This window comes from Capricornis sumatraensis, chromosome 2 (genome assembly GCF_032405125.1).
Source record: "Capricornis sumatraensis isolate serow.1 chromosome 2, serow.2, whole genome shotgun sequence".
NCBI lineage: Eukaryota > Metazoa > Chordata > Mammalia > Artiodactyla > Bovidae > Capricornis > Capricornis sumatraensis.
Window position 1 is genome coordinate 170,171,061 of NC_091070.1, and position 18,173 is coordinate 170,189,233.

The 18,173-nt window shown below is 38.3% G+C and overlaps 1 protein-coding gene across 1 annotated transcript in view; it reads left to right on the plus strand.

Moving 5' to 3' along the window:
- SLC44A5 (solute carrier family 44 member 5) overlaps positions 1–18,173 on the plus strand; it is a 248,593-nt gene that overhangs the window by 163,623 nt on the left and 66,797 nt on the right. Inside the window, exon 6 of the mRNA XM_068961184.1 lies at positions 4,684–4,768. Coding sequence (XP_068817285.1) covers positions 4,684–4,768 — 85 coding nt within the window. The remainder of the gene's footprint in view (positions 1–4,683; positions 4,769–18,173) is intronic.

Below are 18,173 nucleotides of genomic sequence, written 5' to 3' on the forward strand. Positions count from 1 at the left end.
CTGACTATTCCATTGTGTCATCTAGTTTAGTTACATGTGAGCATTTGCATATTTATATGCATACTGTTTAATTTTAAATTAATTTTTAATTTATCATTTACATTATAGTTAGTACACTTTATTGTTTTTAAAAGAATTTGTGGTAGATAAGTTATGTTTTAGAAATATTATTTCAAGATTTTTATAAAAGGAGCATTGTCAAATATTTGTTATAAAAAGGATGTGTTGAGTATGATAGGGCTGAGAGGGACTCACATAGCCATGATGCTATGGCACTGTTAATTACCTTATATGAGGAGCCCTGATGTTTGTGGGGAAATAGTCTAAAACAGATCTATCCTGGAGAAACCCAAGTGAGTCATATAAAATGTAAAATTTCCTAGTAGCTACATTTATGGGAGTAAAAAGAAACAGATGAAATTAGTTATAATAATATACCTTTAAAAATTAACCATAACCAAATATTATAATTTCAGATATAATCAACATAAATAGTATTAATGAGATATTTGCATTCTTTTTTGTTATTTGTTCATACTGTCTTTAAAACCTGATATATATTTCACAGTTATAGTATGGCTCGCTTCAGATAAGCCACATTTGTGTGTGAAGTAGACATGTGGTTAGTAGCTATCCATATTGGACAGCACAGTTCTTAAATTTCCATGGAGAGAAATTGCAAGAAAGGGAGTAAAATGTGAGAAGCCCTTGCTGTACTAAGGGACAGAATCACTGCTACTGCATATTTCCTTTCCCCGCCTCTCTTTTCCCCCCCGCCATATTCCTCCAGTGGAAGTGCAGAGATGTGGACTTAATGAAGAAGACCAAGAGAACTAGAGGGACTTTCCTCGTAATCCAGTGGATAAGACTTTGCCTTCCAATGCAGGGGCTGCAGGTTCGACCCCAGTCAGCAAGCTAAGATCCTGCATGCCTCACAGCCAAAACACCAAAGCATAAAACAAGCAATATTGTAATAAATTCAATAAAGACTTAAAAAGAGAGAGAGAGAACTAGATATCCTTGATTGAGGTGACTTGTTTGAACTGACCCTTGCAACTTTCAGCTCAAAGTCTTGATGTTCTAGCTCAAACACAGAGCGTCTGCAGCAACTAGCTGCAGTGCACTTCTGTGCTAGAGGCTGCATGGAAAGGTATAGCAGCCACTTAGTAATTCAAAACTACAAAATCAAGGAAAACTCTTCCCTTGACACTTCCATCTTCATCTTTCCCTCCATCGTCCCTCAGCATCGGATCCCTGTCAGCCAGATGCTTTGTTCTGCCAAGTACAAAGCTCTTTTGTACAGATGGCAGAGGCTCCAAAATTACCTGTGGTATCTCCTTTCCTACCGTATGTGTCTAACATACTGCTAATTCTCATTATGCTGATATCTTGTAGTTTCCCACTGTTAACAAGCTCTCTCCTAATCTACTTTTTAGTAGGCAGCAGCATAGCGAATATAATCTAATGTTTAAACCATGAGCCCTAGAGAGCAACATTCCTAAGTTCAAACCCTGTTTATGCTGCTTAAAACCTGAGAGATCTTAAGTAAATAAAACTCCAAGCTGCAAATAATTGAAGTGAATATAATATCCACTTCACAGGCTATTGTGAGACTCAAATGAGAAATGGATGTAATACATTTAGCATAATACTTGATATATGTAAGCATTTAATAAATTGAAGCCTCTTATTATGACTGTTTCATCAATCTATAATTCCTTCCCTACTCCTGGTCACCTTCCCCGATTCCTTCTCAAATCCTAGTCATTTCCCAGTCTTTCCCAGGTCCCACCTCGTCTCCAAGTCTTCTATAGACCTTATTCTCTCATTTTCATGTGTTTGTTGAAAACTTTGACATAAATTAAACCGGTATTGACTTCTAGTACAGGACATACAGAGGTCATTTAGTAATTTCTTTAATTGGATGACTGAGGATGACCAAAAACAACAACAACAACAACAACTATTGCAGGTGTTACCACAACCCCTCAACCCCTCAGTCCTTCTAAGTTTGCTTGCAGCTATGGCAGATAGTTTCCTCATGCCCACTGACATGGCGGCATGGGCTGATGTTCTTCTATATGGTTCCTGAGAAGGTCCCCAGCATCACAGAGTCACCTCACTCACGACATTATCCCACTCATTAAGATGCCCTTTATTGACTTTGCTCCCTTCCCTGTCTCGCTCTCTTCACTTTCACTTAACTAAAATCGCTTTGCTAATTAGCTACCTGCATCAGTGTTTGGTTTCCATGAAATCCAAGTAAGACAGGAACTTGCATTATTAGGTCCTCATTGTATGCCTAGTACCACATTAGGCATTCCACTTTATCTTCTTTCATATTCTCAGCATTCTTTGGGATTGGGTATTACTATAACCATTTTTAGTAACAAATTAGAAAGCCACAACTAAAACATTTCAGTGACTTTTTCAGGGTCATAAAAATATTAAGCAGCAAATGCTGCAATCCAAATGCTTCTTTCATTTCAGTTCAGTCGCTCCATCGTGTCTGACTCTTTAAGACCCCATGGAATTCAGCACACCAGGCTTTCCTGTCCATCACCAACTCCCAGAGCTTGTTCAAATTCTTGTCCATTGAGTCAGTGATGCCATCCAACCATCTCATCCTGATGCAAAGAGCTGATTCATTGGAAAGACCCTGATGCTGGGAAAGTTTGGGAGGGGCAGGAGGAGAAGGGGACGACAGAGGATGAAATGGTTCTTTAGGCGCCCATTTTGAATTAGGCATGTAAAAAAGGACTAAAACATTTAGGGATAAAATTTAAAGAAATATATTACAGAAAATAGAGTTTGTAAAATTAGATCTCTTAGGTATCTGATGAACTAAGTTATACAAACAGAATTTAATAAAACAGTGTCTAGAGACATTGTACACTGAACACTAAGTTGTCATTTAAATGCCTTATTTATAATCCACTTTCTTTATTCTGGGAGATGAAGATGGGAGAGAACTGCCTGAATGAGTCAGATTTTATAAGAAGGTATTTAGAAGATGAAACTGATTTAGTCTCTATGACACTGGAGAAAGAATTAGACAATGGAGACTTTTCTGGGTGCTTGGATACTAAAAGGAAAGGCTTGGATGGATGATAAAAATTGAGAAAAATTTCTTTTCAATATTAAAATTCTCATTCAGAATTGATTTATTTTTATCTTTCCAAGTCACACAGGCTGTGTATATATGAGTGATTGAATTGTAACATGAACTGTCAAATCCATTCAATGTGGGTAAGGAGATAGCTGGGCAAATGTTAAAAGAAGCAAAGGACAAAGAGATAGGTTTTTCATATGCAGAGGCAAACGTTCAGTGACCCAACGCATCTTCCAAATTTTTAGGAACTGTTTTTTTTTTTTTTTTTTTACTTTTTATTTTATATTGGGAGTATAACTGATAAAAATGTTGCGATAGTTTCAGGTGAACACCAAGGAAACTCAGCCATACATATACATGGTTTCATTCTCCCACAAATTTCCGTGCCACATGAAAGTGTTAGTTGCTCAGTCGTGTCTGGCTCTTTGTGACCTCATGGATTATAGCCTGCCAGGCTCCCCTGTCCATGGGATTCTCTAGGCAAGAATAGTGGCGTGGGTAGCCATTGCCTTCTCCAGGGGATCTTCCCAATCCAGGGAAGTTCCTAGGGAGATAGAAAGTGGCTCAGACAGTAAAGAGCCTGCCTGCAATGTGGGAAACCTGGGTTTGATCCCTGGGTTGGGAGATCTCCTAGAGAATGGAATGGCTACCCGCTCCAATATTTTTTCCTTGGAGAATTCCATGACAGAGGAGCCTGATGGATTACAGTCCGTGGGGGTCACACAGAGTTGTACATTCCTGAACGACTAACACTTTCACTTTCAGGTTGCCACATAGAATTGCATTAATCGAATTAGAGAAATTATTAGCATTCAGTTAGAATTAGAGTATCTCCCAATTTAGCTAGAGTATATTACTTTGTGTGGTTCTGTAATATAGCTGGCAAGTGTATAATTCTTAGAAAATAAGGATGATGAATTTATATGACCTTACCTAGCATCTTCAAAGAAAACAGAATCAAGTCTTCAATTTTATGAAGTTTGAAAACACTGGATATTTATAGGCAGTTTGAGATTATTAGACAAAATGTATACTGAATTTTTATTGTGTTACTTCAAAAGTTGCTACTGTTAGCCTTTACAGTGTCATAACAGATCATAAACAACTAGCCAATTTGAATTGGGCATTATAGTTTCATTTCTTGAAATTTTGAAATGGTCTTCACTTATATATAGCCTAAAAGAATTACATCATAGTATTTGCTGTAGATTTATTAGCTCTGATATGAAATCATTTCATTTTGAGCCCTAGCAAAAGTGACTTCTTGCCAACCAAGCATTTGTAGTGTGCCCTCTAATTCACATTTTAATAAATGTCATTTTCTAAATGTGTTACCTCATGCTTTGGCTATAACCCAGATGAATCCTGAGAGAATAATAAATGTGCTTTCTGACTGATTCATCCGTATTTTATTTTGCTTTTCATTAAGAAATTACTCTTTGAGGAAAATCAATAATCTTTTGTGACTGAAGGGAGAGGTTAGTGTATTGCAGTGGTGCATTCTAATTTCTCAAATCAGACTGCCTTTAGCCAGCTATTGCTGATTGTTTTGTCTTTTCTTGTTCCTACAGCCTGGGTCAATGGTGACCCCAGAAGAGTGGCCTATCCTACAGACAGCCAGGGCTACTTTTGTGGCCAGAAGGGCACCCCCAATGAGTGAGTATGGCCACCTTGCTGATTTTACTGTCTAAGCTGGAATGTGGAAATCACTTTTGCATTAGTCCTACTTAAGACTTCATAAGAGGACTGAAATTCATAAAATAGGGCTTCCATCCTCTTTTACCCAGAGACAGTTTATAAATAGGTGGGATATTTCATATTATTTGATTTAGACAAGATGTCATCATTCTGCAGAATTTTATTAAAATGCATGAAGACCCTGGTTAGTAAAAAATATAATTGTGATGGATAAATTGGACCAGTGAGCTTTATGAGAAGTCATATTTTAAAATGTTGTATGAAATGAGCTATTGGAAGGCTGAGATCTGAGTAGCTGCTAAAAAGCTAGACGGTACAGTAGTTAGAATAGTTTTTGTCACGGTTTCTATGGATAAACCATTCCACCTTTCAAAGATGAGGGGCACACCTTGAGCATCTTCAATGAGTGGCAGGTGGGCTTTTCAAGACATCTAGCCTGCTGCTGACAATAACCCTGAAGCTGAAACAAACAAGCAAGAATCTTCCATCAAATTCCTTTCCAATGTTAATCATAACAGAAGTTTTCATTTCTGAAAGTAAGTTTTCTATCTCTTCATCATAAAGAAAAAACAAAACAGAACCCCACATTTTTAGAAAAAAAAAATTCTTTCTCATTGGACCTTTTCTTTTCTAGTAACACCTGAGTTTTTATACGATCTCTTGATTCTTCATAACCAATTTAGTTTCTATAAAAGTTGGTAATGAAAGGGTAAAAAAAACAAAGAAACAACAGCTCTCTCTACCACCAGAAACAGCAAAAACAAGGCTCAGAATATTTCTCTGTGTTCCCATGTCACCCAACTATAACTGTAGAGCTCATTATTCCAAGATATAAAACAGATTTAAAAAATAAGGTTAGGAAAGTGTTAACAAAATACAGGGTAGAATTATTATGGGCAATTAAGAAAACCAGAAATTTGGGTGAGGTTGAATGACATGATTTAATCATGTCAAGTTGAGTTTACGATATGTAAGTTGATGTCTACAAAGGTCCTCATTGCCTATTAGAGACAAGTAAATTCTGAGCCACGGTGGTAATTCTTAGCCTCAGTAACTCAAAAAATCCTAGACATTGCCAACAAAACCTTCACACTATGAAGGACAAAGAAAGCACCAGGTGGTAAAAAGATCATAAAGATCTCTAAATCGCTAGTTCTTTAAAATAGGCTATCTTTAAAAGGGCTTCTGTAACAGTGTTTCCTGGACTTAAGCCAATGACCCACTTATTTTCAACAAAAATGGGATACCATAAATTTCAGTATATTAAAGATCATTCAAAGACAATCCTAGAGTAACACTGATATGTTCTTTAAAGTATTATTTGTAATAACAATATATTGGAAACTCTACAGATATCTAATAATATGTGGATGGCAGTAAATTGTGGCCCTTGTATTTAATAGAATATAATGGAGCTATTAAAAATCTGTATTGATAATTTTAAGAATTGATTATGTTAATTTTCCTCATAGTTTCTAGATTTTCTCCTTATTGCGAAATTCAGGATTAAATTGAAGAAAGTAGGGAAAACCACTAGACCATTCAGGTATGACCTAAATCAGATCCTTTATAATTATACAGTGAAAGTGACAAATAGATTCAAGGGATTAGATCTGATAGACTGCCTGAAGAACTATGGACGGAGGTACATATGAACATTGTACAAGAGGCACTGATCAAAACCATCCTCAAGAAAAGAAATGTAAAAAGGCAAATTGGTTGTCTGACAAGCCCTTACAAATAGCTGAGAAAAGAAAAGACTCAAAAGGCAAAGGAGAAATGGAAAGATATACACATTTGAAAGCAGAGCTCCAAACAATAGCAAGGAGAGATAAGAAAGCCTTCCTCAGTGATCCATGCAAAGAAATAGAGGAAAACAATAGAATGGGAAAGACTAGAGATCTCTTCAAGAAAATTAGAGATATCAAGGGAACATTTCATGCAAAGATGGGCTTGAAAAGGACAGAAATGGTATGGACCTAACAGAAGCAGAAGATATTAAGAAGAGGTGGCAAGAATACACAGAAGAACTGTACAAAAAAGATTTTCACGACCCAGATAATCATGATGGTGTGATCACTAACCTAGAGACAGACATCCTGGAATGTAAAGTCAAGTGGGCCTTGGGAAGCATCACTAAAACAAAGCTTGTGGAGGTAATGGAATTCCAGTTGAGCTATTTCAAATCATGAAAGATGATGAAATTCCAGTTGAGCTATTTCAAATCCTGGATGATGATGCTGTGAAAGTGCTGCACTCAATATGCCAACAAATCTAGAAAGCTCAGCAACAGCGACAAGACTGGAAAAGGTCAGTTTTCATTTCAATCCCAAGGAAAGGCAATGCCAAAGAATGCTCAAACTAACACACAATTGCACTCATCTCACATAATGCTCAAAATTCTCCAAAACAGCTAGGCTACAACAGTACATGAACCATGAACTTCCAGATGTTCAAGCTGGATTTAGAAAAGGCAGAGGAACCAGAGATCAAATTGCCAACATCTGCTGGATCATGGAAAAAGCAAGAGAGTTCCACAAAAGCATGTACTTCTGCTTTATTGACTATGCCAAAGCCTTTGACTGTGTAGATCAAAACAAACTGTGGAAAATTCTGAAAGAGATGGGAATACCAGATCCCCTGACCTGCCTCTTGTGAAACCTCTATGCAGGTCAGGAAGCAACAGTTAGAACTGGACATGGAACAACAGACATGTTCCAAATAGGAAAAGGAGTACGTAAAGGCTGTATGTTGTTCAGTTCAGTTCAGTTCAGTTCAGTCACTCAGTCGTGTCCGACTCTTTGCAACCCCATGAACCACAGCACGCCAGGCCTCCCTATCCATTACCAACTCCTGGAGTTCAATCAGACTCACGTCCATCGAGTCGGTGATGCCATCCAGCCATCTTGTCTTCTGTCGTCCCCTTCTCCTCCTGCCCCCAATCCCTGCCAGCATCAGACTCTTTTCCAATGAGTCAACTCTTCACATGAGGTGGCCAAAGTACTGGAGTTTCAGCTTTAGCATCATTCCTTCCAAAGAAATCCCATGGCTGATCTCCTTCAGAATGGACTGGTTGGATCTCCTTGCAGTCCAAGGAACTCTCAAGAGTCTTCTTCAACACCACAGTTCAAAAGCATCAATTCTTTGGCACTCAGCTTTCTTCACAGTCCAACTCTCACATCCATACATGACCACTGGAAAAATCATAGCCTTGACTAGATGGACCTTTGTTGGCAAAGTAATGTCTCTGCTTTTGAATATGCTCTCTAGGTTGGTCATAACTTTCCTTCCAAGGAGTAAGCGTCCTTCAATTTCATGGCTGCAATCACCATCGGCAGTGATTTTGGAGCCCCAAAAAATAAAGTCTGACACTGTTTCCACTGTTTCCCCATCTATTTCTAATGAAGTGATGGGACCAGATGCCATGATCTTCGTTTTCTGAATGTTGAGCTTTAAGCCAACTTTTTCACTCTCCACTATCACTTTCATCAAGAGGCCTTTTAGTTCCTCTTCACTTTCTGCCATAAGGGTGGTGTCATCTGCATATATGAGGTGACTGATATTTCTCCCGGCAATCTTGATTCCAGCTTGTGCTTCTTCCAGCCCAGCATTTCTCATGATGTACTCTGCATATAAGTTAAATAAGCAGGGTGACAATATACAGACTTGACGTACTCCTTTTCCTATTTGGAACCAGTCTGTTGTTCCATGTCCAGTTCTAACTGTTGCTTCCTGCCCTGCATATAGGTTTCTCAAGAGGCAGGTCAGGTGGTCTGGTATTCCCATCTCTTTCAGAATTTTCCACAGTTTATTGTGATCCACACAGTCAAAGGCTTTGGCATAGTCAATAAAGCAGAAATAGATGTTTTCTGGAACTCTCTTGCTTTTTCCATGATCCAGCAGATGTTGGCAATTTGATCTCTGGTTCCTCTGCCTTTTCTACAACTAGCCTGAACATCTGGAAGTTCACGGTTCACATATCACTGAAGCCTGGCTTGGAGAATTTTGAGTATTACTTTACTAGTGTGTGAGATAAGTGCAATTGTTCGGTAGTTTGAGCATTCTTTGGCATTGCCTTTCTTTGGGATTGGAATGAAAACTGACCTTTTCGAATCTTGTGGCCACTGCTGAGTTTTCCCAATTTGCTGGCATATTGAGTGCAGCACTTTCACAGCATCATCTTTCGGGATTTGAAATAGCTCAACTGTTACCCTGCTTATTTAACTTATATGCAGAGTACATCATGAGAAACACTGGGCTGGAAGAAGCACAAGCTGGAATCAGGATTGCCAGGAGAAATATCAATAGCCTTAGATATGCAGAGACACCACCTTATGGCAGAAAGTGAAGAACTAAAGAGCCTCTTGTTGAACATGAAAGAGGAGAGTGAAAAAGTTGGCTTAAAGCTCAACATTCAGAAAACTAAGATCATTGCATCTGGTCCCATCACTTCATGGCAAATAGATGGGGAAACAATGAAAACAGTGACATACTTTATTTTGGGGCTCTAAAATCACTGCAGATGGTGACTGCAGCCATGAAATTAAAAGATGCTTGCTACTTGGAAGAAAAGTTATGAACAACCTAGACAAAATATTAAAAAGCAGAGACATTGTCAACAAAGGTCCATCTATTCAAGGCTATGGTTTTCCTGTAGTCATGTATGGAGTGAGCACTGAATAATTGATACTTTTGAACTGTGGTGTTGGAGAATATTCTTGAGGGTCTCTTGGACCACAAGGAGATCCAGCCAGTCCATCCTAAAGAGATCAGTCCTGGGTGTTCATTGGAAGGACTGATATTGAAGCTGGAACTCCAATACTTTGGCCACATAATGCAAAGAGCTGACTCATTTGAAAAGACCCTGATGCTGGGAAAGATTGAGGACAGGAGGAGAAGGGATGACAGAGGATGAGATGGTTGAATGGCATCACTGACTCAATGGGCATGAGTTTGAATAATCTCTGGAAGTTATTGATGGATGAGAGGACTGGCATGCTGCAGTCCATGGGGCTGCAAAGAGTCGGACACAACTGAGTGAACTGAACTGAACTATGTTAATTTTCTTCATAGTTTATGGATTTTGTTTCATGATTATGATTGCCTTCCTCCTGAAAATAACATTTAATTATATTTCTCCAGGATGTCTATGTTCATGACAATTTATAAATTGCTTAATACACTTGCAATTTGTTTTTGTATATGGAATGAAGTAAGAATCAAACTTCCTTTCTTTTCCAGCTGTAAAGCCAATGATCTTAGAATAATTTGTTGAAAACTATACTGTTTGTCCTGATTTCTGATAACACTATTATCATTTGGTAAATTGATATATATGTTTCTGAACCATCTATGCTTTTCAGTATACATATTTTAAGCCTCCCAATGTTTTAATTCTTATATAAATGTGTATTAATTTGAAAGGTTAACAGGTTATTTCAAATGTTTGTGAGAGGTTTTAGTAGTTAATGAAAATATTTCTGAAAATATCACATTTCAATCATTAAAACAGTATGGAATTATCACAAAACTAGGCAGAAAGAAATAAATACCTTTACAAATATATATTTTGAATGTGATAAGGTGGGATTTCAAGTCAGTACCAAAGAATGGATCATTAAATAAGTGGTACTGAATCAACTGAAATGCTATTCATAAATATAAAATTAAACTGGATATTTATTGCATACCTTATGCCAAAATGAATACTTTCACTTGGAAATTTAAATACAAAATATACAGCCAAAAAAGTAACAGAAGAAAATGCAAGAGCGGGTTTATAGAATAATGGGGAAAACAACTTTTTCTAAACTTGACACCAAAGCCAGAAAATGTAACAAAGATGTTAAAGAATATTGTGATACAATGTAAACCCACTTTAACTTACAAAGTGGTATATAAAGTTAAAAGGTAAGCAGAAATTCAGGAAAAAATGTTTTTCAACATATATATCTGACAAAGGGTCAAAAGCTTTATTATATGGACTACTTTTACAAAATCAGAAAAGGAAAAGAAGCTAATTCAATATAAAAGTTGGAAAAAGTATTAAAAACAAAATAGCATGATATAATAACCAATAATAATAGAAAGTGCTGTTCAATCCCAGTTTTTAAAGAAATGCAAATTAATAGATATTGTTGTTGTTCAGTCACTAAATTGTGTTCAACACATTGTGACCCCATGAACTGCAGCACACCAGGCTCCTCTGTCCTCCACTATCTCACAGAGCTTGCTCAAATTCATGTCCATCGAGTAGGTAATGTTATTTAACCATCTCATCCTGTTCCACCCTCTACTCCTTTCGCCTTCAATATTTCCCAGCACCAGGGTCTTTTCCAATGAATCAGGTCTTCGCATCAAGTGGCCAAAGTACTGGAGCTTCAAATTCAGCATCAGTCCTTCCAATAAATATTTAGGGTTGATTTCCTCTAGGAATGACTGGTTTGATCCCCTTGGAGTTCAAGGAACTCTCAAGATTCTTCTCCAGCACCACAATTCAAAAGCATCAATCAGTGTTCAACCTTTATGGTCCAGCTCTCATATCCATACATGACTACTGGAAAAACCATAACTTTGACTATACAGACTTTTGTTTGCAAAGTTATATCTCTGCTTTTTAATACACTGTGTAGGTTTGTCATAGCTTTCCTTCCAAGGAGCAAGTGTCTTTTAATTTCATGGCTGCAGTCACCATCCACGGTGATTTTGGAACCCAAGAAAATAAAATCTCTAATTGCTTCCACTATTTTCCCTTCTATTTCCATGAAGTGATGGGACCAGATGCCATGATATTAGTTTTTGAATATTGAGTTTTAAGACAGCTTTTTTACTGTCCTCTTTCACCCTCATCAAGAATCTCTTTAGTTCCTCTTCACTTTCTGCGATTAGAGTGACATCATCTGCATATCTGAGGTTGTTGATAATTCCAGGCAATCTTTATTCATCTTGTGATTCATCCAGCCTGGCATTTCAAATGATGTACTTTGCATAGAAGTTAAACAAGCAGGGTGACAAAATACAGCCTTGTAATACTCCTTTCCCAATTTTGAAGCAGTCTGTTATTCCATGTCTGGTTCTAACTGTTGCTTCTTGGCCCACTACAGATTTCTCCAGAGACAGGTAAAGTGATCTGATCTCTAAGAATTTGCCACAGATTTTTTGTGATCCAGAGTCAAAGGCTTTTGCATAGTCAATGAATCAGAAGTATATGTTTTTCTGGAATTCCCTTGCTTTCTCCATGACCCAATAAAGGTTGGCATTTTGATCTCTGGTTCCCCTGCCTATTTGAAACCCAGAATGTATCTCTCAATGTTCTTGGTTCATGTACTGCCAAAGGCTAGCTTGAAGGATTTTGAGCATTACCTTGGTAGCATGTGAAATGAGTGTAGTTGTATGTGGTTTGAACATTCTATGTCATTGCTCTTCTTTGGGATTGAAATGAAAACTGACCTTTTCCAGGCCGGTGGCCACTGCTGAGTTTTCCAAATCTGACATGTTGAGTGCAGCACGTTAGCAGCAGCATCTTTTAGGATTTGGAATAGCTCAGCTGGAATCCCATCACCTCCACTAACTTTGTGGTAATGCTTCCTAAGCCCCACTTGACTCCAGGATGAAGCTGTCAAATTAAAAAGATTAAAATTCCCAGGGTTGACCAACGCATGGGGAAGAATTCAAATTTTCTACTGGTTTTGGTGAAATATGATAAGATTTATCACAGTTTATCAACTGTTTATCAATTTGTATATTCTTTTTGATTAAGCACTTTTTCTCCCAAAAAGTTACCTAATGGAAATTTATATAAACTTTCCCAATGTTGAGGTACTCTGAAATAGTAATAATAAAATGGAAACAGCTAAATGTCTGTTAAACTCTAAGGCTTCCACACAGCAAAGGAAATCATCAACAAAATGAAAAAGCAGGCTATGGAATGGGATAAAATGTTGGATTGGCCAAAAAATTCATTTGGTTTTTCCGTAAGATATTGCAGAAAAACCTGGACATTTTAGACAACCCATTATTTGTGAATCATACATCTGATGAGGGTTTAGTGACCAAAATTTATAAAGAATCCATGTAATTCAATAACAAAAAAACAGTGAAACAAATGATTAAAAAATTAGCAGAGGATCTAAATAGACATTTTTACAAAGGAGACGTGCAGATGGCCAACAGCTATATGAAAATGTGCTCAACATCACTAATCATCAGCATATCAAACCATGAGTTATCATCTGATTAAAATGGCTATCATCAAAAAGACAAGAGAAAACAAGTGCTGGTAAGTTTGTGGAAAAAAGGGAACCCTTGTGGATTTTTGGTGGGAATGTAAATTGTTGCAGCCACTATAGGAAACAGTAAGAAGAGCTGCAAAAATTAAAAATAGAAGTACCACTGCTACTGCTGCTGTTAAGTCACTTCCGTCGTGTCCGACTCTGTGTGACCCCATAGACGGCAGCCCATCAGGCTCCCCCGTCCCTGGGATTCTCCAGGCAAGAACACTGGAGTGGGTTGCCATTTCCTTCTCCAATGAATGAAAGGGAAAAGTGAAAGTGAAGTTGCTCAGTCGTGTCCAACTCTTAGCGACCCCATGGACTGCAGCCCACCAGGCTCCTCCATCCATGGGATTTTCCAGGCAAGAGTACTGGAGTGGGGTGCCATTGCCTTCTCCGAGAAGTACTACATGGTCCAGCAAGTCCACTTGGTACCTATCTAAAAGAAATTAAATCATTATCTTGAATAGATATGTGTACCCCCTTGTTCACTGAAGCACTATTATAAGCAGCACTGCTTACAATAGCCAAGTCTTAGAAACAACCTAAGTGTCATTGGATCAGTATACAGATAAAGAAAATGTGTTTGTTTTTATGCAAATAAACAAATTTAATTTTTTAAAAATCAGTCATATGAAGAAGGAAATCTTGCCATTTGTGACAAGACAGATGGACCCTTAGTGCATTATGCTATGTGTTGTCAAGAAAAAATGAAGTAATAAAAACAAAAAAGATTGACAATTGCCAGAAGTGGGAGGTCTGGGTGTGGGAAAAGGGTTTAGGTGGTCAAAGGGTGCAAATTACCAGTTATAAGTTTCTAGGGATGTAATGTACAGCAGAGGATGAGATGGTTAGCATCATCAATTCAATGGACATGAATTTGAGCAAACCCGGAAAATAGTGGAGGACAGAAGAGCCTGGTACGTTGCAGTCCGTGAGGTTGCAAAGAGCCGGACGTGATTTAGTGACTGAGCAACGTGCTGCGATTCATGGGGTCGCAAAGAGTTGGACACGACTGAGCGACTGAACTGAACTGAACAACAACAGTGCATAACATGGACTTCCCAGGTGCCGCTGGAGTAAAGAATCCGCCTGCCCATGCAGCAGATGCAAGAGACATGGGTTCAATCTCTAGGTTGGGTGGGTCCCCTGGAGTAGGAAATGGCAACCCGCTCCAGTGTTCTTAACTGGAAAATTCCATAGCAGAGGAGCCTAGTGGGCCGCAGTCCATGGGGTTGCAAAGAGTTGGATACTACAAGCAAGCACACAGGTACAGTATGGCGAAGTCATAGATGTAAACTAAACTTATTGTGGTAATTATTTTTCAGTATATACATGTATTAAATGATTATCCTATATACCTTAAACTAAAACAGTGTTACATGTCAAGCATATCTCAATAAAACTGAAAAAAAACCAAGTAGATCTAGACAAAAAAAAAAAGAAATCCATGGATTTCTATCTAGTATGGTACAGTATGCTGGCTAAAGAGTAAAGTGTAATGCCTACAATTCCATCTGAAACATTACATTTTCCTCCATTTTCTCTAGTTACTTTCTGGCACAAGACCCTAATTTAATGCCTTGATTTCACTTGTTTATCTTCCTCTTCTAGAGTCAAAGTTCTTTGACATCAGGGATGTTCTTTTCTGTTTTGCTATTGTATCCTCAATACTTCTTTGTAGTCAGTACCTGGTATATTCATTGTGAAATGAATCAGAATAAAGGGGTAGTACAAATAGGACACTGATTTGCTCCCAAGATGGAGATAAGCGTAAAGTTCTTATGAATCAGATTCTCCTATCAGCACTGCTAAGTAGGTGTCATTATTTTACTCTGACTTTCAAAATTTGAAAGCAAATTCAGATAGGTTAAAATATGCATTCAGGGTCAACTGACTACTCAGAGGCAAAAGTAGCATGTTCTAACCCGCAGTTCTGTTCTGCTTAGGTTAGAGTTGATAGAGTTGCAGGGAAATTGGTTTTCGATATTCCATATTTAATCCATGTTCTATGTTTAATTTGACATTCAGATTTGCAATTCTTCTCGCATTCCCTGTTGATTGCATAGTTCTTAGGATCAGTTCAGTTCAGTCACTCAGTCGTGGCTGACCCTATGAGACCCCATGAACCGCAACATGCCAGGCCTCTCTGTCCATCACCAAACCCAGAGTTCACTCAAACTCATGTCCCTTGAGTCAGTGATGCCATCCAACCATCTCATCCTCTGTCATCCCCTCCTCCTCCTGCCCTCAATCTTTCCCAGCATCCGGGTCTTTTCAATGAGTCAGTTCTTTGCATCAGGTGGCCAAAGTATTGGAGTTTCAGCTTCAACATCAGTCCTTCCAATGAACACCCCGGACTAATCTCCTTTAGGATGGACTGGTTGGATCTCCTTGCAGTCCAAGGGACTCTCAAGAGTCTTCTCCAACTCCACAGTTCAAAAGCATCAATTCTTCAGCACTCAGCTTTCTTCACAGTCCAACTTTCACATCCATACATGACCACTGGAAAAACCATAGTCTTGACTATATGGACGTTTGTTGACAAACTATTGTCTCTGCTTTTTAATATGCTGTCTAGGTTGGTCATAACTTTCCTTCCAAGGAGGAAGCGTCCTTCAATTTCATGGCTGCAATCACCATCTGCAGTGATTTTGGAGCCCCCCAAAATAAAGTCTGACACTGTTTCCACTGTTTCCCCATCTATTTCTAATGAAGTGATGGGACCAGATGCCATGATCTTTGTTTTCTGAATGTTGAGCTTTAAGCCAACTTTTTCACCCTCCTCTTTCACTTTCATCAAGAGGCTTTTTAGTTCCTCTTCACTTTCTGCCATAAGGGTGGTGTCATCTGCATATCTAAGGTTATTGATATTTCTCCCGGCAATCTTGATTCTACCTTGTGCTCTTCCAGCCTAGCATTTCTCATGATGTACTCTGCATATAAGTTAAATAAACAGGGTGACAATATACAGCCTTGACGTACTCCTTTTCTTATTTGGAACCAGTCCGTTGTTCCATGTCCAGTTCTAACTGTTGCTTCCTGCCCTGCATATAGGTTTCTCAAGAGGCAGGTCAGGTGGTCTGGTATTCCCATCTCTTTGAGAATTTTCCACAGCAAATTTGGAAAACTCAGCAGTGACCACAGGACTGGAAAAGGTCAGTTTTCATTCCAATCCTAAAGAAAGGCAATGCCAAAGAATGCTCACACTACTGCACAATTGCACTCATCTCACACACTAGTAAAGTAATGCTCCAAATTCTGCAAGCCAGGCTTCAGCAATACGTGAACCATGAACTTCCAGATGTTCAAGCTGGTTTTAGAAAAGGTAGAGGAACCAGAGATCAAATTTCCAACATCCGCTGGATTGTGGAGAAAGCAAGAGAGTTCCAGATAACCATCTATTTCTGCTTTATTGACTACGCCAAATCCTTCGACTGTGTGGATGACAGTAAACTGTGGAAAAATCTTTGGGTCAGCAGTCCCTTAATTAATTGCAGCATCATAGGGAATTTAAATATCTTTGACCATTATTGCTAAATAGTTCCTTAAGTAATTAGCCCAGACTCAAATTAAACAAATTTGTATTATGTTATTTTTTATTTGTTTTTGAAGCAAAAGTGCTTTCATATAAGAACAGGAGCACACGGGACAATCCACATTGTCCAAATAAACGCACCTCATTTCAGAAAAAACACTTGAAAGCCAGGAGAATACTGTCCTTCCATAATGATGTATAATGAATGAAACATTATTCTTTGGGAAAGTGCTTGAAGCAGACACCAAACATTGTTTTAACCTCCTCTTCTTTTCCCTCCTCCACTAAAAAATAGACCAAGCAGAAAAAAAGTACCATTATTATAAATGAATGTGTGTGTATGTATGTTCATTTGCAGATGAAATCGATCTTTGGTAGGATGCGTAAGCAGTTTAGACAGTCGGAACATTTGAGTCCAGGACATACTTGTTAGACTGTAACAGAACATTTGTAGTCATCAATTTCATGATTAATGAAATAACTGAGCTTAAAATTCTATGCTTAGAGATGGTGTAATAGTGTTTGGGATAGAATCTGTTGATTCTGGGCTTCGTTTATCCATGCCTAACCAAAAGGATTCCAAAGGAAAAACTGGGATTTTTCTAAAATGCCAAAAGAGATAAACTCTAGGTGAAATGGGGTGCTTTTTTGATATGTGTGACTTTCTCTGACTTTTGGGTTGCAGGGAAGTTATTCACGATACTCCAGTATGATCCTTTTCTTTGGGATTTCTACTAAACTGCAAGAACTTGATTGGTTTTGATGCCACCTTCTGGCTACTACAAAAACTTCGGTTTATAAAATGTGGGTTGAAAACACTTTGAACACTCTCTAATACAGCCCAATTGCCAAATTAGACAGACTGAAATACCCATCATACCCATAGTACACTTCAGAAAGGGAAACAGGAAAGATTAGGAGGATAAAACTTCCATTTAAATTTTGCATTAATTTGACATCTAAGTGAAAGAGTAACTTTATCTGCAATTCACTGAAGAAACTCTTACAAAATGGCAGAGTTCTCACAGATCTGTTTGAACATTCTACAAGCCCAGAGTTGCCACTTGGTTTAGTTTTGAAAATCTGTATCAAAATAATATTTGCCTGTGAAAGTAAATCAAACAGTAATGAAGAGCTTATAATAAGGGCAATAAAAGCCATGGTCTCCTGTCTTCAGATTCCTTACCCACAGTTTCCTTCCACAAGATAATTTCTCCTCTTTCTGGTTGCTTTAGACACTTCAGGCTGCTACAACAGAAGACCACAGACTAAGCTTGTAAACAACAAAAACTTGCATCTCACAGTTCTGGGGATTGGAAGCTCGTGACCAGGTGTCAGCTTGGTCAGTTTCTTGGAGAGGGTCCATTCCCTGATTTGACATCTTTATTATACATCCTCAAATGGGGGAAAGGATTAGCGAGATCTCTGGGTCTCTTTTATCAGTGCACTAATCCCATTTATGAGGGCTACAGCCTCCTGACCTAACCACCTGCAAAGGCCCCATCTCCTAATAACCATCACGTTGGGGGGTTGATTTTAACCTATGACTTTGGGG